Genomic DNA, 24423 nt, shown 5'->3' with positions numbered 1-24423 from the left:
TGGGTGGATGCCTTATTTATATTACCATCCGCTCAAGTACATTTTATGATTTATTTTTTCCTTGTCCGTCCAAGTCAAAGAATTACTATTACTGCTGGATGATTCCCTTGTGCTTAACTTCAAAGGTCAGGCGCTGCTAACCAGCTATTTGTGGTCATTCCTGTCTCATGGTCGCCTGCAAGTAGGCTGGTCAGATCACTGATGTCACAGTCAACAGTTCCATTTAGCTGTCTTCAGTCTCTTGTCCCACAGTCTGAAAGACTCCAACTTCACTGTCCTGTTGTCTTGGATTGGCTCTGGCAGTGGTAGTCCTTGCTCTGCTCTGGAGGTCCACTGAGAGCTGGAGGGCCACTAACCAAAACCTGTAACAGGTGCAGAGCTGGTACTGCTGCGCTGAGTTCACTGATGCAGCAGAGAGGAACAAGGAATAACGTTAACTATAACTCAAGGCATCCATGAGATGGAGAGGAAACCAATCATTGCTCTCATACATACTGTCATAAAGCTCATTTATTAATTCTTTCATTTTAAAGTGTGGCTCTGCCTCTTTTTATGCACGCACACACTTATGCCCACAATCATGCCCTACTTCCACAAATGCAGTCTAATTCTGTGGGAAATGCAGTACTGTCTTCTTTAGGATTTACTCTGGTGTTTATCTGATCAGTAATTGCAGTGAGTTGGTTGCTGCTTTCACAAATGCTGCAAGGATCTCAGGGAACATGAAAATATCTGTTATTGATCAGTCAATCTGTCGTCTTCAGGTGCTGCGTGGTGAGAGCGAAGCAGTGGGTGCGGCATGCTGAGGCCACACCCCCTGGCTCAGAATGAGTGTCAGAGATGGCGCTGCCAACATGGCAACGAATGCAGGTGGTGGAGGCGGTGGTGGCGGGCTAGCTAGCCCTACTGATCAAGATGGCCGCTCATACCTGCTCCAGATCTATCCAAGGTTGGCTGCCTATCCCTCCACCTGCTGCAACCTTAGGTGAGTGTCCCATCTGCACCTGGAAAATATAAATTTAGCATCAGCAGTTTAGTTAGTAGCTTAATTTATTTTTATAGGCAGAAAAGATATTATAACATTTCAAAGATTCAACTTATCTTTATCTGCTTTACTTTTATCAGAGTGCAGAAGGATGCAACGGCAGCTTCGGTGATTTCGGACGCTGCTACAGCACTGGGGCTGGACCCTAGCCGCCTGTATGTGCTGGCAGAGGTGAAGGAATGTGGCGGGGAAGAGTGGGTACTGGAGGCTGGAGACCTACCAGTACAGAGGTTTCTGCTGTGGCCTCGAAAAGCCCAGGAGCAACACCCCCAGAACTTTGGCTTTTACTTCTTACTACAGGTAGAGTTGGCAGCACACCACACTTTATAATTGGGTTCAGTGAATGTGGACTATTGCAGTCTACTTACTTTCTGCTCTCTCTTCCTTCTTTTGCCATTTTTAGTGAGAAAGAAAAAGTTGTTAAAACCTTAGATAGTAGTTTGCAGGCTGATTATGGAAAATGTAACAGAAAAGGCGAGAAAATCTTCAACTATCGTTTTCCAGCACATGCAACAGCAGCATGTGTGAGATGAGTGCTATTTGGCCCTGCCCATGATGATTTTGGCCAGTTTTTAGGAATGCAAACAGGCCAGAATATTTTTAAACTGCCTCAAGAAGTCATTGTGTCAGGTTCAGCAGTAGACAGCTAATACACATTTTCTTTTTTATTTGATCCAGGAGAGGAATCGCGATGGCTCAATCCGTTATGTCCACCTCCCAACCTTGTCCAAGGAACAAGAGGCACAGCGGCTTGCTGCCAGGGGTTTCCTTCCCCGTCCCCAGGATGATTTTGCAGACCTCTGCAACCTCCCCGTCCTCAATGAGGACAGTATATTAAACAACTTGCGCACACGGTTTTACAAGAAAAAGATCTACACCTATGCAGGCAGCATCCTCATCGCCATCAACCCCTTTAAGTTCCTGCCTATCTACAACCCTAAGTATGTCAAGATGTACGAGAACCACCAGCTGGGCAAACTGGAGCCTCATATTTTTGCTATCGCAGATGTGGCCTACTATGCTATGCTCAGGAAGAAGGTCAACCAATGCATTGTCATCTCTGGGGAAAGTGGCTCAGGCAAGACCCAGAGTACTAACTTCCTGATCCACTGTCTGACTGCCCTCAGCCAGAAGGGCTATGCCAGTGGGGTAGAGAGGACCATTCTGGGGGCTGGACCTGTTCTAGAGGTAAGATGCTAACATGTGAGACAGCTGGGATGAAATTTTCTTTCTACCTGTGTCTACTTCATTGGACACTTTATTTGAAGCCCAGCTCACCTAATGTGGATTAGTCTAACCTCCTGTGCCTTAAACTATAGCTGATCCAGTTGGAGGGAACATAACTGTATATTTAAAAAAAACAAAAAAAAAACGAGATACATAAACCCACTGTTGCAGCTGTTTTGATTTGAGTTGGGCCTCTTGGCCTTTGCCATTGATTGATTTTATTTTTTTAAACTGAACATGAAGAAGAAAGGGTGGGTCAGACTGAGGCCCTGATTACAGTCTTCACACCCAAACTGTAGCACAATCACAGGTTGCCACGACCCTTTTTATCTATTTTAGGACCATAATTTACAAAATGAACATCAGAAGAAGACATTGAAGAAGACTTAAAATTAGTTCTCTAGACTATAAACTCATTATGAAAATGTCTACTGAGGTAATAAATCAAGTAAGAATTATGTCAGTTTGTGGAAGAATGCAGGATAAAGGCACTCCTACATTGACTTGACTTTTCAGAGTGCCATATTTATTTACTGTATTGGTTTCAGTCAGGTGTAAAACGCTTTGCGCTCTTGATTTAGTCACATCAAGCGGTGAGAGTGCTTCCTCAAAAGTGACTCATGATTTTTGCTTAGGCATACAAAAGCACAGACAGAAGATGCAAAACTGCAAGGAGCTATATTTGGAGCTAATTTTACAGGTTTATAGGGCTCTAGTTATGAATGGTGACAGCATCTGATCCCATGCTGAACTGAGGAAATCTATTTTCAGGCTGCTGCGTGGGCTAAGCGGACACACACTGTTATTGTACAGTATAAATGCCTGTGACATAAAGAAAGAAGCATGTGAAGAAAGACGAAATGAAAAAAGGAAAAGGAAGTGGCTTTATTAACACATATTGCTTCATGTTGCCTTTGAAAATGCTGTGGGAAGCTAGGCAAGATAAAGGGCTTTTATTGGTGTCATTTCATTTAGAACTGTTGCTCACCAGATGATATGATTTTGCTGCTGTTTCGGTCAGGTGACTCTGCTCATCTTCCTGCTTTCTGCTCTGAGAAATTAGATATGTGTACTGACTCGCTCTACAACCACTGACAGGAGAGACTGAACAAAAACTATAACCAAATTGAAACATAACACTTGGTGTAAGTAATTGATTTTGGTAGCTGGTGGGTAATTACAAATAATAAGTTATGTAAACTGAAAAAATGGATTTTCCATAATATAAGAAACAGTACGGAGGCATGGCTCTGGTCTGGGTAACTGTTTTCTGATGCACAGGAAAGGCTGGTGCTAATCAGATGAAACACACAACATGAATGCACATATTTACTCACTTGTGTACTCAAAAATGCACACGTTGAGTTTGCTGGCAGTCCAGCTTTAAATATTCAATTTTTAAAATTTTTTTTTTAGGCATTTAGGAAGATGCTGTTTAGGCTCATCATTTAATGAGGGCTGTCAGGCTACTGAGGCTGTCCTTTTTGCCACAGGCAGTTAAAAAAAAAAAACCCTGGCAACTCTGTGTTTAACAAAACAATCACATGCAAGTATGTGCGTAAAAGTAGACAACTGTTGGCTTTTACATTGTTTCAACAAAAAGTGGTCGCAGCATGAAGCGTGAGCTGCTGCACAGTATTGCCTTTGTTTGAGTTTAATCCCCGAGCTACGTGGCAAAGAACAGTTGACTTCATTTTGTTTATTTTTTTTCATCGCTGTAATGAGAAACGGGGTCGCCTCCACTTTCACATATGGAAGAATTTACCTCTGGTCAGACCTCAAGCAGCATTATTATTGTCAAGTCATTTTCAACATTCACATCACTCTGCTTCTCTCGTAATCTCTTCTAAGCAATCGTGTGCTGTGAGTGTTGTCTTGCATTGTATTTTGTAGAAGATTAACTCAACTTAGAGTATTTTCCACCGTGTGCAGTGTTAAACTGCCCTGCAGCTTTGACTGCTGAATTAACTATAATGCTGTGTGCAGATGATAATAGATAAAAACCTTCTGATTGTGAGTATATTTCATACTGGAAAGTCCTCAATCTCTGACAAAAAGCAAAAATCCCAGTACTTGTTTGATAGCTTTCTCAGAGTGGGGAAGTGATTACTCTCGGTCTCGATTTGGAAGTAAATCTCAACATATTTTTCAGTTTTAATGTTGCAGAAATGGGGCTAAAAATAGACCTCTAGTCAGAAAAGCTGTATGTGGAATGTGGTTTATTCAGAATACAAAATGGTGCTGAAAAGGGAACCATCCCCCCTGATCTGTGAAAGTAAATGCATTAGAACATGTATTACTTGGAAACAGAACTACATTAAACAGAAATTTAACAAGAACTGGCCACAAGCTGTTGGTTTAATGGCAGAAATAAACAGTCTGCAGTAACTTGCAGGCACAGTGTTATCATCTATCATCTGTCATGTCTCTGTTGCCACCAGACCCCCTGACGTAGTACCCAAGCCCTTATTCACAGAACTGCTGCTGCTTTCAGATGCATTTCAGATGAATAGTGCAGCATTGGTCCCTTGATGTGTGTCAGTCTGTTAGAGTCTTTGGTTCTGGATGGCAGATTGAGGCAAGAAGGGGGGAGGCTATGGAGTTTTTTTTTTTCCTTTCTTTTTTTTTTTTTTTTTTTTTTCCCTCTCCATCAGCAGAGTTCTGGTCCCTCTGGCAAACACAGTACCTCTCTGCCGCTTACTCCCAGAATGCATTGGATGCGTGTTAGCTCAGTCCAGAGCTGTGGTTGCAGGGCTAGACAGGGAGACGAGTTTGGCCTTTGCTGGCCTGGTCAGCAGAGGAAATGGTGATTAGATTGGATTGCATCTGGGACCAGACACGCAATCCTCCTGGATATTGAACAACTGTGCATTTCCTCTTGGCATCATTACAGCATCTAAACATGGGTTTTACTTTGTGGAAATTTGAGTGGAGGCTAGTGCTTTGACAGTTTTTCCCCAGTTTTAACCTGTTGAGAGGTCCTCCTCCTCTATGTGAAAAGATTTTGTTTTGAAAACACTTGCAGATTTTTGCAGCATGCTCATCAGATGGCTGACATCAAACAAATTTTACTTTTGTAGGAATTTCCTATCATAACACAAATACACAAATGTAGTGTGAACCATTTGGAATTACCAGGATTTCTGCATTAATTACTGATTTAAATGTCTTCCATCTATCCATCCATCCATCCATCTTCATCCGCTTATCCTTTTTAGGATTGCAAAGCCTATTTCAGCTGTCATGGGGTAAGAGGGAGGATGCAAGGCTAACAGAGAGATAGACAAGCTTTCACACTTACATTTATACCAGCAGCCAATTTAGAATCACCAGTTAACCCAACATGCATGTCTCTTGACTGTGGGTGGAAGTCTGAGTACCAGGCACAAGGCAAATATGTAGTCCAGGCTGAATTGTCGAAGTGACCTCTGCACCAACAACTTCTCCAAAATCTACTTGGAATTATTTGTTCCAATTAAGAACATGAGATTGATGCGTGGGTTGAATTGGTGCTACTTTGTGTAAATAAAATTAAGGCATGGATGACATGCTGCAACAGCTTTCAAAGGATCTTAGAAAAAGTATTATAGCAATGCATGAAGCTAGAACAGGCTATAGAAACATTTCTGTAGAAAATGCAGTAAACTTGTACGTGGGTGACCTGCAAAGATCATTTTTTTTTCCCCGTTTGATTTTGTTTTTTTTTTTTTGTTTGTTTTGTTTTGTTTTGTTTTTGTTTTTTAAATCTGAAACGGGTTTAAAAAAGGGGAAAAAAATGAACCCAAGAGTAGCAGCACCTGCAAAAATACCTGCAGCTTGCAGAAAAACTTGTTCCTTTGACCACTATGGAAAAAAATCTGGTGTCAGGACACCACAAAGGAGACCACTGTGGAACAACTCAGGTTGAGTGAGATGCCCACCTAGATGTCCCACATTACTTCTGTGGCAATTTTCTTTGGGCAGATAAGGCAAAAGTTTAACTGACATATGTTCAGTGCTGTGTCTGGAGGGGGGGTTACTGCACACCGACATGAAAACCTCATCGCAACTGTGAAGCACAGTGGAGGAAGCATCGTGGTTTGTTACCTCATGCTTTCCTCCTTCAGGGCCTGGAGACTTTGCAGTTGTTCAAGCAAAAATTATTTTAAAATTATATTGCAAAATGTTACAGGAGAATGGCAGTGCAGCAGTCTATACCTGAAGCTTAGGGGTGGTTGGATGATTCACCAAGATAGTGACCCAAAGCACAGGAGTATATCAGAAAGATAATATTTGACAAAGAAGGGATGTTAGGGAATGGCCCAGTCAAAGTCCTAACCTTAACCCGATTTAGACCCATGACCCATAGATGGCTGTTCATCCCAGAATTATTCATAACTGAAACTGTCTTGTAGTTAGGAATCTAGCATTCCTCCTCTTTGTTGTGCAAGTTACATAAGCAACTGCAGAAAATGCAGTTTCTAATAAGGGAGGTTCTACTAGTTACCTTTCCAGTCTGCACTATGAGTGATTACTCAGCATCTTTAGTTTAGTCAGTTTGTGTTGTCTATAATGGTGAGTTAGACATTCATAAGTAATCAGTGCAGAAATTCTGGTAATTTGAAGGTTCACAGACTTTTCTTATAACTGGTTTCTACCTCTTGTGGTTCCTTCCCTGCTAGTTCCACTCTAGACATTATTAGAAGATTGTATACTATTTTTAGAAATGTTACTCAAAGGGAGGAATTTTACAAAAGGTTTTTATTTGGTTCTTTTTTTTTTTTTGTGGAAGCTGATCAGGTTACAGCAGTGGAAAGTGTGTGTCTGTGTGTGTGTTCTGAACACGTGTGTATTGTCGAGCTATAGGGGATGTCTAAAGGTCTGAGCCACATTTTGAGGAGGTGAGATCATCATTTGTGCTGCTGGATTCAGGCTGTGTACTGTTGCTGGCAGATTGAATGCCCACAACCTGAAACCATCTGAAAAACTGCTGTCCTACTTTAGTGCCTCCCTTTTTTTTTTTTTTTTTTTTCTTTCTATATGTCATTCTATTCTTTAATTTTTCACTTCTCTGCCCTGAAAATAATGGCCATAAAGAATAGATTCCCTTTAATAGTTTCAGTAGTCTGTACAAATGAAGGCTTCTAGCTGCAGAAAAGCTCAATAACTCAGTACTTCCACTTGTGAACTGGTTCAACTGGTTGATCCTCTTACGTGGTTCTTTTGGCTTCTCTGTTTTCTTTAGCCAGACTTTAAAGCCATTTTTTTTTTTCTTATTGTTACCAAGGCCTGTCTCTGTTTAAGCAAGCTGGCGTAGAGAAATATGTGTTTCAAAGCTATGGTTAAGATTACGCTTATAGTCTTGAAAGGTTGAAATATGCAGCTCTAGACTTTAGAACAGACAAAATGTTCATAGGATCTCTTCCTTTGCCCTTGAAGCATATTTCTATTTTATTCTGGTGCAAATTATGCGTACTAGAAAGAGAACTGAAGTCTTTTCAGTTATTCAAAAAAAGTGATGATATAGGCTGTTTTTAGTCCATTACAGCACTATGCTGAATAGCTTTCAGTTCAGGAACACAAGTGTATAACCAGTTAAGCAGCTTGCTCAGGATAAAAACATGATTTAGTCTATCAAGGTGCTTCAAATGGACGTACAGTATGGCAAAGAAGGAAAGCTGTTCTTGCCAGGCATCTCTGTGCATACCTTAGTTTTTTTTTGTGCGTGATGAAAAGCTCCTGATGTGAGGTATAATGGAACTCCTTATTTGTGAGTTGGATTAGTTGGTGAGTAGAAATCATGTGCTGTAACAGGCATACAGTGCTTAACAAATGTATTAGACTACAGCTGCCCTAAATTAACATTACTGGTAATTAGCAAAATAACTTTTAGTTTTTGTAATGGGTAATCCACCAGTGTGTGCAAGCTCTTTAATCGAATTGATATTTTTAATGCTAAAATATAATTATTGATGTTATCCATGAATTTTAAGTTTTACATTGCTATATTTTAATTTGGATGCCAAATTACAGTTATTGCATTCCTTAACAGAAAAAATTAGTTTTAGTTATTGAATATGCCTGCTCAAATTTGGGTATATAAAAATATGAATTTTATTTTCCTAATAAATAAAAATATCATTTTTTGATTTAAACAAGTTTTTACAGATTTCTAAAACATTTGGGGGTTTTTTGTCTTTATGACAGGTGGGCCAATAAATTTGTTAAGCACTGTAAATACCAGCAGGGTGTATACTATATAGTTATTATTGTGGGCGATATGATCTGGCACAGCCTCATATCAAAATATAAAGTATGGAATAATTAAGCGAACAGCTGTAGGCTAGGCTAAGTCAAATCAGTAAACTGGACTGCTTGGGCTTTTTTTTGTGGCCTCATTGCCTTTTAGAATCTTTTTAATGCAGTTATCTGGTAAATAATGTGGCTTGCTGTGTGGTTAATTCTACAGCCTATCTAAGAAGTGCATGCATCAGATCAGTTTTTGTGAGTGGAATTCTAGTCTTTATTAGTATGTTGCTAAGCTTTAATTAGCAGATGGGTGAACCTTGCTAACCAAGCTTGCTGACATGAGCTTATAACCTGTCACTGTCTCTTCTAAACATGATCATTTCCAGCTCTAAAATGTGACACACAATCAAGCAAATTAGTTTAGAAATGTACAACAACCCAAATAAAGACGTGTGCATAAATACCTTTTAGTTTCTTTTAGGCCTGTTGGTGAAGTAATATACAGCCTTGTGGCTAAAGCTTAACATCTTAATTAAGCACATATTCCTTTGTAAGATCCCAAGTCTCCTCCACACTCGCTGCTTCAGACAGGAAGTTCCTGTCATCTGGAACCCCCAAACAGGAAGAGGCTACGACATGTGAAGTAACAGCAGCAGTTCTCTCTACTGTTAGCTCAGAGCCTTGAGGGGTGTGGGCAGGCCAGAGTATTGTATTGTAGTTCAGGAAGTACAGAGGAGTAGCAGGCCATACTATCTTCTGATCCATTGTTTATCTGTTGCTTATGGGTAGTTATTCAGGCTGGGTGGCATTGTGTATGAGTCTGGGAAAAGCTGGCATTACTGTGATTAAGTCACTGTGCCAGGCCCGTGACTCAGCTGTCTTATAAACACACACATACACAAGCCTTCCTGTAATCATACTGTTCAACATCTTACTGAAGAGCAGAACATACAGACTGTACACAGCTGACGTAGCAACAGGCTACATGTGCGACTTCAGGGTCTATTCGTGTGCTCTGACCACACCACAAGCTGGGATTTTGATGTGGTCCCCATCTAGACATGGGTGGAGTGGCTTAAAATGTCTCCAATTTGGTAAAATACCAAACCACAAGAGGAGCATAGCTGGTACTTGAAAACTTTATCCTAGCTATTGAAACTTTTTACCTCAAGTGTCTTGTCCTTCTGCTTTAATCTGAACTTTAAACCTGATGAATCATCTTAGCCAACTTCTCCCTGTACCATTGTTTTAGAGGGACTCAAGAAGACTCACTTGGGTCGGAGCAGCAGCCAATGTTTAAATTGGCTTTAGCAACATTATTTTATGTAGACTGCAACACTGAAAAAATTAAAAGGTTATGATTGTAACACAAATGTCAAAGAAAGTCATCAAAAATTGTGCTTATTTCTTTCAAGCTGAATAATGTTTTAAATCTCAAAATACAGAGTTGAAATTCCACGCTTTGGTTTGTATTGTTACATTTTTTTTTTTTTTGGTTCAGTATACCTTGTGTACTTTATTTTTTTCCTTTTTTTTTTTTTTTCCTATTTTATCAGCATCCAGAAATGCAATACATCACCAATAGATAGTCCACCATTTACAATTTTTAAAAAATCAGTTATTCTTAAGGACAGGTCATGAAAAACTGAGAGAATGAGACAGGCAGTTTGGCACCAGGCACATCACTGTGACAGTCTTAGATCAAAGCTAGGTGAGATTTTTCTACAGTAAAAATGGCGCCATAACTGATGTTTTGAAATGTTTTTCATTTTTTTTGACAAAGGTTTAAAATTGTTGGCCTTAAATTCTTGCTAAGACTATAACTAGTTATTCGCTGTCAAATCTTTAGTAGTAAAAAAAAAAAAAACCATTTCTTGATGCTAAAGTCCAGTGTTACTGCCATCTTTTACAACCTATTGTGCATGTTGCGCACACAAAGAATGAACTGACTGAGATGACTTATCAGTTAACTTTGCAGCAGTTCCTATAAAAACTGATCAAAGATGTCTGCTAAAGCTGTGAACCTTAAATTAGAGCAAACAAAAGCAGTTTAACTTCACTATTTTAATGACAACATCATTAACATAAAGTGAAGAATAAGATCAACCAGCACTTGACTTTCCTTTCTTTAAAATTAACACAAACATTTTTTTTTTCTCTCTGTTGTAAAGAGCTCTCCAACAAGCTCTGCCATGGCAGATATTTTTTTTTTGGGAGGGTGATCTCTGATGCTTCTGGCTCTTGTTGAGGATGAATTGGCCACGTGGGCTTCACTGCATACCTGTATTCTACCCTGTAGTATAAAAAGATGTGGAATAGTAGTTTTGAAAATATTAATAGCAATAAAAAAATGGCAACTAAGATACTAAAATTGTTTTCTGCTGGACAGTGGGGAAAAAGAAAAAAAAATAGACACATTGTAAGAATACAAGTATGCTGTGTTTATTTAAAAAAAAAAAAAAAATAGAACAATGGTGGTAAGTTGCATGAAATTCATATACAAAAGTAAAACCGCAATACCTGCTCTTCAGTGTTGATGATCTCTGTGGTGCGATCACTGCAGATTTTCTGAACAGAGGTTTCCTCTGTGTAGGGAATGATCTTAAATCTTGGATTCAGGGCTGTGGCACTGTGCAGATAGGGCTAAAGATGAGGGTGTTTGCATCTGCCTTCCAGGTCTTTAGTGATGGCTGCCGTAATTGTTTGATGTTCTGCAGAGGGATGATCATTGCATCATTCTCAGTCAAGACAGCAGTTTTTTGACGTCCTTGTCCATTGAGGCAGAATAGTGCTTCAGCATGTCATATCTTGTGTTCCATGTGAACAGGTAATTCCAGCATCTCCTGCTTGGTTTTCAGGGCATGAACGGTTGTTGTGCATCGTTGGGGGTAAAAGGAAACAACTTCCTACCTTTTCCCAGGAGTCAGGATACCAGATTTATTGAGACTGCATTAACTGTGTGTGCAAAGCACCCGATCTGTGGCCCCAGTCCAGTTGTCGCATTGCCTGCATTCACCATGTTTTTTGTTTTGTCTGTAGTGACAGGGATTGTGCTGTTGCCCCTCTCCAGTTTTCATTCTGTCACTGTTTCTGTCAATGGTTCAGAGAGATGCTCACTTGTGTGGCTCTCATGAAGTGGTCAGGTCTGTAGAACGGCACTTTTCATCTCCCGCTGTGAAGTAATGTAATGAGCAGCCGCAGTTAGGAAACTTTCAGTGGCCCCAGAGATCCATCCATCAGTAGTAAGGGCTACATATAGTATGTTAGACAGCTCTGACAATAACTCATCACGTCTTTTCATTTGGGAATTACTGTGTTGCTGAAATGTCAGCTGGAGGGGTTATACCATGGCTCGGGTACTTAAATCATATGCTGAAATCCTGCATCCTCCACCATGGCTTATGGCTGCATATCTTTAGCTATGAAACTTCCCAGTGCTTTCGTAGTAGCTTTTGCCCTGTCTGAGTTTTCACTGAAAGGCTGTTTAGAAGCTTCAGAGACTAGAAGTTCCTACATGACTCTCTCTTCCTTGCGCTGCCAGTTGACACACTAGCATGAGCAAGACATATTACATAGTACTTGTACACTCAGATTATCCACATTCATCATTAGCACAAACTCCAAAATGGTCCCACACAGCAGATTGAAACAATGCTGCTGCTGGTGCATCCTCTAACTCTGGGCCTCCTTTGTCTTTACCGCTTGCTTGCCATTGCCACGACTGACCTGGCTGATGCATTTGATGCTTAACCCTAGTTCAGACTAAACGCACCTCACAAGGATCAGAATTGCTGACATTCTTGCACTAAATGAAAACAGAGAAAAAGATGAGTGTGCCAATTCATCCTGTATGGATTGTGATCTGTGCTGTACAGAATGACTCCTGATAACTCTGGTGGTTTGTTCCGCTTGTGGTAGCTGTTCCTGTTTGCAAATTGAGTATATCCAGTATTTTTAGATGCTGTTCCTGAAATATAGATGATTTTGCAGTTTATTGTGAAACTTAAGTTGGGCACAGATGGTTTAGACTTTTTAAGAGTTTAAAAAATGGCTTTTAATCCATTTTTACAGTGGGGAAAAAGTATGTAATTTAGCTTTTAAGTTAGTTCCTGGCAGTTTCTGATTTTCTTTCTAGGTTTTGCTAATAATAGGGATAATCTGTTACACTCAGCCAGTGCATACTGAAGCAATTACTTTTTCTCCCAACCACCACTACGACCTCTTTATTACCACCATGCATCCAACAAAAGTTAGTTTCCACAGTAATTGATTTAATGCTGTGTGGCTGCCATGTGATAATTGCCCTACATTTTAATAACATAGTTTGCCATCTTTTGTGTACAGTTGTTGTAATTATCAATTAATTGGATTATATAATAATAAAAATGACTGCCACAACTTTTGTCAGTCCAAAGTGACAACATTGTTCTTGTTTTTGTCTAATCCAAATATGTTCAGTTTGCTTTAGATAGAATACAGGAATACAGCAAACTGCTGCATAAATGACTGATTCATCTTGTAATCTTTTTACATCATACTATTTAAAGTATCTGCAATATTTCTGTGTTCAGGGCCAGAACATAATTTAGAAATATTTCTGAACTTGAATGAATTCAAGAAATAGCTCAGTACTTGGAGCATTTGCTGTAATTGAATTAAAGCCGTTGATGCCTTTATTGTCCTTCAAAGAGTTTGTTCTTTGTTAACGGTTCAGATGAGTCGAGCTTGCAGGGTTTAAGTGTAGTCAGTGAGGATATATTGGCATCTTGAAGCAAAGCCAAGCATAGAGGAAGAACTGTGTAGTGATGTGTTTGCATTCAATCACTGCCAACAGCATGTGATCTCTCCAAAGCATTTTTCACATTCAGGACAACAAACAGTGATTATTTTGTCACTAAGCTCAGATAGCGGTTTGCCTCAGTGTTATGCCAGTGATGATATAAATTCCTGCTGCTTGGTTTTCCAGTATAACCAGTAATAGCTGAGTGTGTGACACTTTAAAAAAAACAAAAAAAAAAAAACATGACAAATATACTTGTGAGTTTCAACTTTCTGCTTCCACACGAGTAAACATGTCCACCTAGTAGTTTGAGTCATTTCTGCATGAGTGACTGCCGTTGTCCGCTGTGAATGTGGGAACTGGCAGTTGGATTATTTGGAGCCCTTTGTGGGTGTATCTATGCTGTAGTGAGGTGTCAGTGTCAGGGCCTTGGCAGCGCCTGTGGAAACTTTAACCGAAGCTCTTTTGAGCTGCAAAACCTGAAAGGATGCAGCGATGCTTCAGTGTGATTCCAATAAAGCTGGTACCAATACATTTTAAATGATTACGAAAAAAAGTTGTCTTAACTTCCAGTTTTATCATAAGTAAGCATGTTAAAACAATACTTAAAAAAAAAAAAAAAAAAAAAAAAAAGAGGAAATACAACAACTTTCAGGGCAGTGAAGTCAAACAACCTGTTTTTTTTTTTTTTTTTTTAATATCCAGTCTTATACACAGTCAAACTTTCCCTTCAGTTTTTTGTTTTTGTTCATGTTTATCTAAGTTTTTACTACATTTTATGTTTAAGCTGTTTTTAAATTCTGTAATTTACACTTTCTCATGTCTGTCCCATTTGTTGAGACAACTCATAGACTGCACAGTTAAAGATACTCCCCTGTTTGCTTTGTAAGGAGAAGTAAGTCTGTGTGTGTGTGTCTGTGTGTGTGTCTGTGTGTGAGGGAGGGAGGGAGGAGGTTGTCTAAATAGGGATGTGAACCTTCAGACTAGTAGGTCTGGCTCTGATAAAGTGGAAATGTACTGGGAGTGTGATATCAGTGAACCCGGCTCACTACAGGTATAAATCAGTAAGAAATCTGCGTTGTATTGTGATATGGTCTTCATAGCTACACCTGCAACATGTGTGTACAGTAGCATTTTACACACCTCTGCAACACTTTTATATGCAACACTGCTGTTTTTATCAGTCAGTTAAAATGACAGCCTTGTTGTTCAGACAAACCAAAGAAACCGGCTGCTCTTGTTTGGTGTCGGTTATTGGATTGAAAGATTGAAGTCCGAAGAAACAAGACATATTCACAATTTAACAATTTATTCATTTAAAAAACAGGGGCCTTAGAAGCATGCAGAAGAACCATACACAGCCACAACAGCCTGGCACCTCCTCCTCATGCTAGTCATCAGCTTGGTCACACACTGCTGTGGGATGGCATCCCATTCTTCAACCAGTTTTGTAGCCAATGTGGTTGTGTTGGTCACTCTGGCATGAACAGCACGCCCAAGCTGATCCCGCAAGTGTTCAATAGGGTTGAGGTCAGGACTGCAGGCAGGCCATTCCATCTTCTCCACTCCCAAAGTCTGGTGATAGTCTCTGTTATGGGGGGGTGAGCATTTCATCTTGGAGGATAGAGTTCAGTCCCAGACTGGTTGCAGAATCTTATCTCTATCTCTCTGCATTGAGATTGCTCCCTGATGGTCAGCACCTGGAGTACCAGAAGCTCTAAACAAGAGTCAGCAGCAGAGTAAGCTGTTTGGCATTGGCAGAGAACATTTGGCAAGTTTTTCATGGGTGCAACCCACATACTCAACTCTGCTGCTCAACCCCAAAATGCATTTTCCTTACAAGTGTGACACCAAGAGGAAGGAGAAATAAACAGGCTTTCCAACAGTGTAAGATTGTTGGCATTGTTATAATGAAGAAATAATTTAACAAAAATGTCCTTACTTTTTGTGATATGTTTAAATTAAGTTTAATTTCACTCGTAACCGGGACATAGATCACAGCCCCCCCCCCCCAAAAATCTGCTTAAAATGTTTACCCATTTTGTCCCAAAGGGTTTTTCCATCTCAGCTTATCAAATTCAAAAGAAACTTCCCACCTGCACTTCTTCAGTAGGAATTATGTAAAATTTCCAGTCACTACTGTCATTAGTTTTCTCAAGAAAAAAAAATCCTTTAAGCATGAAGGTTGGGGGGGGGGGTTATAAATGTTTTTCAAGGGACAATTTTAAAATTACCATATCCAGAAAACCAATTAAGCTAGGTCCTTGAGATTTTATTTAAGGTAACTATCTGGTACTATGGCTCTATGAAGCTCAAGTTAACAAGCTAACAAATATTTGGATGTTCAGTCTCTGACAGCAGATTTGGAGGCCTGTAGAAACCACAAGATGGATATTTAAAGAAATAAAGAAACATAATCAATATTAAGACAAGCCTGAAACATTTTAAATGGTCTGAAAGCTCTCTGTATGCAGTGTATGTGCTCACAATCGTTCCCTTTCCCCCAGTTTCGCCTTTTCTGCCTCTCTCGTTTTTCTTCTTCCATAAACTTATTGAGTGCAAACTGTGTTGCGTAAGAGTGCCTATTAGGCTTCGTCTTTCCTTGGACAACATGCAGCAAAACGGCTGCTCTATTTCCTCATACCTGCTGTGCTTCAAGCCAATCAATCTGCTGAAGGGCATGTTTGAATGCGAATGATGCTGTGACATGTTTAGAATTCCCTCCATAGTGCAGCATCCTGGGTCCTGCAGAAATTTCCCAGGGTTTTGCACCCTGCAAGGATTCAGAGCAGTGAAGGATTCAGAGCAGTGCTGGACACAGTGAGCAGCAGTGAGACGCTTTCGGTTCCAGAGCACATTTACTGACCCTCATACAGGAAACAGAAGAAATGGCATTTTACTCTGTAAAAATAGAACATGCCGGGGAAAACATTTTAAAAAGTTAAATAAAAGGGAATTTTATTTTTAATTTGCATAGTACACACAGTTTCAGCATGCTAGAACTGTGTGTGCAGAAAATAGAGAGCCCAGTGAGTGGGTGGGTAGAGACCCAGGGTGAGCAAGTCCAGAGCTGCATACAATTCTAGTCAAACACACACACCACAACTGAAAATCTTTCGTCATCCATCAGCAAGTAACAACTCTTGCCTCACTTCCCTCGAGGCAATTTTAAAATTACATTTGGAGTTTTTTGTTTTGTTTTAGTTTTTCACTAAAATGATTAAAATTTGTGCAAGAGTATACTCTTAAAGTGCAAAAAAAAGGACAGTTTGTACTTGTGTAGAAGAAAGGAAAATGGGTCAACGGTTCATCCTAAGGAATCTCAATCAGGTGTGTGTGTGTGTGTGTGTGTGTGTGTGTGTGTGTGTGTGTGTGTGTGCATGCTTTACTTTAATCATCCCCAGCACCACTGTATCAAATTCATCCTGCAGCTGCTTTAGAAAATACAATGTACTTCCTATTTAACATGCACTGAGTTAACTTCCCCTGTGATGGCTTTGTTTTATGTTTGTGTGTGACCATGTGAGCATCCCATCATGGTGGGAGGGGGGGGGGGGGTGGGGGGTGCTATTCTGTTAATGTATCCATGCAATAGACAGGGCCCCCCTTGGCGGCTGGGGTTCCTGTGCCTCTGGCTGGTTGGAATTAGTGTGAGATCTGGAGCAAAACTCTGCCCCCCCCCCCCCCCCCCCCTTTTTTTTTTTTTTTTTTTTTTTTTTGTCTCTAATGTGACACCGCTATAGAGAGGGGCTACTCCAGGCTCATTTATCATCACTGACCTGTGTGCTTGCTCTCACACACATGCACACACACTCATGCAAGGGAAAGAAGAGAAGGTGCACAAAAAAAGCTATTAAATGAGGAGAGAAAAAGAGAGCTGTATGGGACAAGAGTAAGAAGTGTGGAAATTCAGATCAGTTTCAGATCCTTGCTCAACTCCCACCCACCCCCGTCTATAGGTTCAGCTGCAAAACCAGATTAAAAAGTATTGTGCAGCTTCTTTGTAGTCACTGAGAGGGGTTGTTTTTTTGTTGACTTCAATAAAGGAACTGATAGATATGCTTACTTGAAGGTCCACTCCACTCAAGATTCTGTTCCTGCAAAAGCACCACCATATACGGCTTGAAAGTTACCACAGTTGAGTTAAAAAAAACAAAAAAAACAAAAAAAACAACAACAAGCAGTGAAGTTTTAAAACATTTTTCGGGACATTCGCATGATGTGTTCGGATATGTTTGACTGCAGTTTTTATCCACTTTAATTCTTTCTTTCTTATGTGACCAAAACATTTGGGTTTATGAAGAAGTTTATTAGATCACATGCTCTATGTTCTTGACTTTAATCCTCTTTTTTTCCTTCTCTCTCTCTCCCTCTCTCTCTCCTGTTGTCTCTTTCAGGCCTTTGGGAACGCTAAGACAGCCCACAACAACAACTCCAGCCGCTTTGGTAAATTCATCCAGGTTAATTATCTGGAGAGTGGAGTGGTCAGAGGGTAAGTAACACCAGGTCATGTGTGTGTGTGTGTGTGTGTGTGTGTGTGTGTGTGTGTGTGTGTGTGTGTGTGTGTGTGTGCGTATGTTTATAATACCTTGTGGGGACAATTTTCCTGACATATACTACGTTGTGGGGACCAATTGCTCCTTGTGGGGACTGGAACCTTGTCCCCACAAGGGGAAACCCTGTTTTTGGGTCAGGGGTCAGAGTTAGGGCTAAGGTATGAATTGAGTTTAGGTTAGGGTTAGGGTTAGGTATGTGATGGTTAGGGTTAGGAAAAGGGTAAAGGTAAGGTTTAGGCTGTAGAAATGAATGGAAGTCAATGGAAATTCCCCACAAAGATAGCAAAACACACTTGTGTGTGTGTGTGTGTGTGTGTGTGTGTGTGTGTGTGTGTGTGTGTGTGTGTGTGTGTGTGTGTGTGTGTGTGTGTGTGTGCGCGTGCGCTCAAGTCTTTTTTCAAAAAAATAAAGGAGAACCTTTAAATGAGTGTTTCTATGTTTTGTTTGCTCTCTATAGCACAGTGTCTTCCTCTTTATTCTTTTACAGCAGGTCACTTGTTTCTTATGTTCAGTAAATGGACTGAAACTTTCAACCACCAGCATGTCCTTCCTTTTTCTCAGCAGCCAGACTCTGGTTAGGAGCTGCATCAAAGTCTGGTCAGCTGTGTCACTTCCCCATTTCCTCATCAAGGGAGGGGAACAGATGCTCAATATGTTGTTTTTTTAAAAAAGGCAACATGTCATACTTGAACTGTGGAAGAAACCGCAGGGCTGCAGTGTTCAGGCTAAGAACTGATGAGGTGGAATTTCTAATATGAGTATATAAGAAAAATTCTCCAGTCCTAAAAATAGTGAGTTGAACCATGTTAATGCCTGTGCTGACAGCTGCTCAGTGGGTATCCCCAGCCTGATTATCCCTAATAGCACCAGCTCTCATTGCTCACCCTCAGAAGGCTCTGTAATTTAATCCGAGAAGTCGATTTTAGCAGGCTGAGGCGTTTCTTTGAACCCCCAAAGATAAAGAAATATAGAAAATATTGTATCTACTCAAAGCACATCAGCTAACATATTTTACCACTATTATTCTTTCTAGCATAGATTTCCACTTCTAAACAGTTAAGGACTCAGAAGCCCATCACAGCTCTGTTTTGTAGACTTAACAAAGGCTGCCTGTCTGTCCATCTCCAGTGGCAGCCATTCAGAGACTCAGTGGAGTGGATTAACAAGGAGGAGGCTGCTGTTCAGCGCTGCTCAGCTGTCTGAGCTGACTGAATGACTGACTGACTGACTGGATATTTTTTATGCTCCCTCGCTCTCTGTGTTACTGTGTGGCTAAACCTGCAGTGGAGCCTGAGTGAGATGGAGCACACCCGTGAAAAGGAGATGGTGTGTGAATGACGTCTGAGCATGAACATGAGCATCTCCATCTTACTACTCTGAGCACGGACAGATATGCAGCCAGTATATCTGCAACCTTCTGAGAAGAAGTTCTAGTCAGCTACCATGAGCGGTTCTCAGTTCAGCTTATGAGTAGGGATGGTTATTGATAAGATTTTATTCATACCAATGTCACCATTTACAGATGAGATTTGCTGATCAGTTTTCTGCATGAAAGAAGAGAAAACCACATCTTTTTAACTCTCAGTAGCGAGCATTGCATTCTGTGCCAATGCTCCATCGCAGTGTGTTTAAAGTCACTGTTTTGCAATGCGTGGCGGTCAAAAAAAAGAAACAAAATAATTCAGGCCTTGATAAAAGGAAGTGGATTAATTTAAAAAAAAAATATGGAAGCAACTGTCAGTTTCCATCCTAATGTTTGGGGAGCTGCTACCTTCATGTTGCCTTTGAGGACCTTTCAGATTCTTTTGCCATGTGTTGTATTGTTTGGGCACCCCCTAAAAATCTATTTACCAACATAACTTGTATCTTACGAGATTGTTTTCCAGCACCGGCCCTTTTTATCAGAACGATTCCTGTGTTGGACTGAATTTGAGACGTTGAAAACTTTAAAGAGTTTGACTGTTTAAGGGGCTTTTGTCCCCAGCATGTCTGGGTATATTCAAAGATGTTTCAGAAATCTTTGACAAGAGTCGGCGGCCCTCCTGAGATGCTTCTAACAGGTTCAAGAGGGATTTTTCATACTGACGTCAATATGTGAGGGCAGCTTAATCAGAATTCCTGTCAGTTGCTCAGAGACTGTGCCCTCAAAAACATCAAACACTCGCAAACTTGCGAACAACAAACTTGCTTGTCATAATAATGATAGATAGCATTTTGTGGGTGTTTTTGTGGTCATGATGTGTATAACTGATTCAACCCCAAAGTCACAGAGAATGTAAATTAGCATTTTAACTTGTGTTTATCTGTAGTTGAAGCTGCAGTTTTAGCAGCAACTATGTTTCTCACAGCACAGCTCTATTCTTAGTGTGTCAGGAGAACTGGCGTCAGTGTTGTTTTTGCTTGGCTATAGAAAAACCAACTTTGACTTATAAAATCTGATTTAGAAAACTTTATGTCCTTGGCCTGGTGTAGTGGGTAAATAACGCTGCGTATCTCACGACTGCAGTGAAAACATAACTCTGCTCTGCAGTCTCCTCTGTCTCGTTGTGCTATACAATAAAATAAGTGAATTCCAAAGCTGTCTGTGGTTGGTATGTTGCTATGTGGTGTGTGATGACATACATCCGACCATATCTGAGGGCTTTGTTCACTCTTTGATTGTTCTGACCATCTGCCCTCACTTCCCCTGCTCCTCCCCTCGTTCTTTATTAACAGCCCGCTTTCACACATGACCTGCAAAACGCACACTAACACACACACACACACGGACAGAGCTGGGTGACCTTTTATTGTCAAATGATTCATCCCCCCCCCACCCACCCCCCAAACTGACTTTTTCTCCATCTTGCAGGGCAGTGGTGGAGAAGTACCTCCTGGAGAAGTCTCGTCTGGTCTCCAGAGAGAAGAATGAGAGGTGAGGAGAGACGGGGCTGGGGTCTTGACCTCTCAACGCTACAGCCTTCATGGGGCCTTCTGTATAAACATGTGGGCTGTCTCCCAGGAGCCTTTGATAGTTGGATATGAAGTTCAGCTTTAGATCTTGCATGTTTTTAATTACAGATAATACGCTTAATATAAAACAAATTTTGACCAATTCTATTTTTGAGTTGAGAATGATTCACTGCTATACAAAGAAAAAAATCAACTTCCTGTACTTTCCTGACTTCTGAGTCGACTTGACTCTTTGTCCACGTCATACTAGCCTTTGTTGCTCACTGTGCCATTCCCTACTAACTAGACATTAGTCTGTTGCTACTTATGACTAATATGCGAAGAAATATTTGTCTTTGGTAATTGAGAAATGCAGTCAGAGCGACCAAATCTTGCTTTGTCATTTCATTTTTCTGTGTGATATACAACAGTGATGAATGAGTCAAAGGACGAGGCTGACTATCATGAAAGCAATAGATAAAGCTGACATTAATTCAGAAGACAATCTGTACAACACAGATATAAAATATAAAAGATGAGATTTGTGTGTGTGTGTGTGTGTGTGTGTGTATAATACACAGACAGCTTTTTTAATACATAAGTCTTAATAAAATAGCACTCTAAAATCACAGTATAAGACTTCACAGCTCAGCTGAAGCAGCTGATGTTTTGTATTTAAAAAAAAAAAGAACTACTGTAGCTGTTTTGAGTGGGAAGAAGATTATATATTCAGTAGTTTCCTGTCTAGGTTTTTCCCACCTAGTTTTGGAAAATCTGTTCACCTGCCACTGCCGAGTGCGTCTCTGTAACCCTCCTTCTGCTGCCCACGCTGTGTGCTATTAATCACATAGCTTGCAGTTGCTGTTGACAGTGCATCCTGCCTGTCTAGCCAGGCAGCGAGTCTGTTGGGTGATGTTATTGTTTCTTAGTGATAAGTGTGGAAACTCATTACTCCCATGCCCTCGTACAACAAAGCTCGGTCACATATCTACCTGCTCACTGAAAGCACAAGTGGAAAACTGATATAAACCTCACTGAGCTCTAGACATTGGCTTCTTTCTATTAGCTTTATACAGAGTGTTGACTCTGTTTATCACTGCAATTACCTCCCAATTGTGGCCATAAACATGTTGATCTATTGATGGCAAGCAATGGATGCCCACTGAGACTTCATTAATTTAGAGAAGCGTTTTTACTGGTGGACTTTGTTTTAACAAATATGAAGAGAACTTTTTTCCAGTAATAACTTGGTGTTAAATAAAGCATGTGAACATGTTGTTTTTGTTTTTCCAGGAACTACCACGTGTTTTACTACCTGCTGCTGGGTGCTTCAGAGGAAGAAAGAAAGGAATTTAAATTGCTGCCGCCTGAAGACTATTTCTACCTCAAGCAGGTAAGCATTGCCCTGCTGCCCTTTTTTTTTTTTTTTTTTTTTTTTCTTTTCCCCTCTCAAAGATTAGTTTGCTTCGACCGCCAGCATGTGCTTGAGCTACAGCTGAGCTTTAGTTAAAATGAAATTGTCCCTTTTTGAATTTGATCATTTTTAAAGCACTTAGCTACCTGGACTATTTTAGTGTTTTACATCTTACACTTCAAAGCATGCTTAAACATGCTTATAGATTATTTTTCTCCCAAGTTCTTCCTATTAACTTCTTCAATACAACACAATATGGTATAAATGTAATGAAAATGAAAGGTAAAGTATCAGGTAATCATAGAGAGCCCACTGTAGTGTTGTCCCTTCTGGTAAAAGATTTTAATTATTTACAGTTATTATTACTGTTGATAGGCTAATTTATACGTAAAAGGCCGTCACCTTCATTATAAGGTTCAAGTATGTTTTGCAACTCTAAAGACTGCTCAAAAATGGCTCCTTTGATAGTAAAGATTACTGATCACAGGTCTATCTAAATTGTTTTCTCTATTTAATTTATATATCCTCTGTTCAGTCTGTTCAACCCACTTAATAACTTTCCTAATGATTTTTAACCTTTTGTCAAGGATTTGACCCTTTAAAGTAACACTGCAATTCACTTTGAGTGGATGAAGTGAAGCTTGACTACCTTTCACATGTATATTCATGAAGGCAGCCAAGCTTCTGAATAAACTGCAGTACACACTTGGCATACTGCATACATGTGTGCTGCATGTTAATGAACCAGTCTTTGTTCTCTCACTTGTTGTTATTCCCCTCTCTCCTCCGCCTCCTTTTCACATTCTCTGTTGTTCACCTGTTTGTCCATTTTGCGCGTTTTCTTTCAATCTTTCTTTCTTTCTTTTTCTTTTTTTTTACATTCTTACTTACTATCTTGTTCCTTGCAGCAAAATTTTAAGATAGAAGATGAGGAAGATTTGCGTCATGATTTTGAAAGGCTGCAGCAGGCGATGGAGATGGTCGGCTTCCTTCCTGCCACCAAGAAACAGTAAGTAAAGTGAAAGCCTCTGTGTTCCTCCAAGTACAATGTAGAAGCTTTTTTTCCACTCAATCCTGTAAACAAAAGTTATTTTAGTCTGGGCATTGAGTCACATTACCAACCACAGATTACAACAAAGATACTTTTCAGAGCCCGACAGTCTCTGCATTTAATGAGCCAATCAACCAGTTTATTAGAGACAGTGTGCAGTTACAGCCCTGTACAATGCCTCTATTGAGCTTACAACTCGTTGACCATAAAGGGCCGATCAGGCTGCAGAAACAGCACCACACGTGTCATATGACTGTATTGTTTTTGTTGTTTCTAATCTGTCATTTTTATGATTGTGTTGCAGGATCTTTTCTGTGCTCTCTGCCATCTTGTACCTTGGCAACGTGACCTACACGAAGAAGGCAACAGGCCGAGAAGAAGGCTTGGATGTAGGACCACCAGAAGTCCTGGCAACCCTCTCTGACCTGCTAAAGGTAACTTTTGTGTGTGTTTGTGACTCCATGCTTCATTTTGTCTGGTTAGTTGTACGTTCGTATGTGTGTGTCTGTCACTGTTAATCTGCTGGTGTCACACTCAGGTTAAAGAGGAGCTGCTGGTTGAGGCGCTGACAAAGAGGAAGACGGTGACTGTCAACGACAAGCTGATCCTCCCCTACAGACACTCTGAGGTAAACATCAGAACATCTCTGCAGTCTCTCATTAGTCTAATAGTACCCAGCTGCTACTTCCTCCTTATTTCTTTCTGCTTCTTCCTCTTTATTCATGCTTTGGATTTCTTCTTCCTGTTGGTGTGTAATGTTCAGTGTAGCTGGGTTTCTTTTCAGTGTATTGTATTATATTTTCATTTTAAACCACACCATGAAGCTGCCTCTAATGCTCTGTGCATTGCCCCCTCTTTTTTTTTTCTTTTCTGATCAGGCTATTACCGCAAGGGATTCTATGGCCAAATCTCTGTACAGCGCCTTATTTGACTGGATTGTTCTGCGCATCAATCACGCACTGCTCAACAAGAAAGACATGGAGGAATCTGTTCCAGTAAGACACGCATTTTAGAGAAATACCGAAACAAAGAACCACACACACACACACACACACACACACACACACACACACACACACACACACACACACACACACACACACACACACACACACACACCTTGAAAAGTGTAAAACCATGAAAAGTTTCAGCTACAAGTGAATGAGCTTCACTTTGGTTGTTATGCACCTT

General features: G+C 40.3%; 1 protein-coding gene across 6 annotated transcripts in view; it reads left to right on the top strand.

Annotated features, from left to right (window-relative positions):
- Nucleotides 1-24423, top strand: part of myo9b (myosin IXB) — a 60072-nt gene that overhangs the window by 18961 nt on the left and 16688 nt on the right. For all 6 annotated transcript variants that reach the window (XM_030726962.1, XM_030726966.1, XM_030726965.1 and 3 more), the window contains exons 2-11: nucleotides 765-985; nucleotides 1126-1345; nucleotides 1724-2233; nucleotides 17678-17772; nucleotides 20688-20750; nucleotides 22061-22160; nucleotides 23090-23190; nucleotides 23537-23666; nucleotides 23771-23860; nucleotides 24111-24227. In XM_030726962.1, the coding sequence (XP_030582822.1) occupies nucleotides 828-985; nucleotides 1126-1345; nucleotides 1724-2233; nucleotides 17678-17772; nucleotides 20688-20750; nucleotides 22061-22160; nucleotides 23090-23190; nucleotides 23537-23666; nucleotides 23771-23860; nucleotides 24111-24227 (1584 nt within the window). In that variant the 5' untranslated portion in view covers nucleotides 765-827. The remainder of the gene's footprint in view (nucleotides 1-764; nucleotides 986-1125; nucleotides 1346-1723; nucleotides 2234-17677; nucleotides 17773-20687; nucleotides 20751-22060; nucleotides 22161-23089; nucleotides 23191-23536; nucleotides 23667-23770; nucleotides 23861-24110; nucleotides 24228-24423) is intronic.

This window comes from Archocentrus centrarchus, chromosome 4 (assembly GCF_007364275.1).
Source record: "Archocentrus centrarchus isolate MPI-CPG fArcCen1 chromosome 4, fArcCen1, whole genome shotgun sequence".
In the NCBI taxonomy this organism is placed as follows: Eukaryota; Metazoa; Chordata; class Actinopteri; order Cichliformes; family Cichlidae; genus Archocentrus; species Archocentrus centrarchus.
The sequence above is the reverse complement of the archived record's forward strand: the minus strand, read 5'-3'. Positions and strand labels throughout refer to the sequence as shown.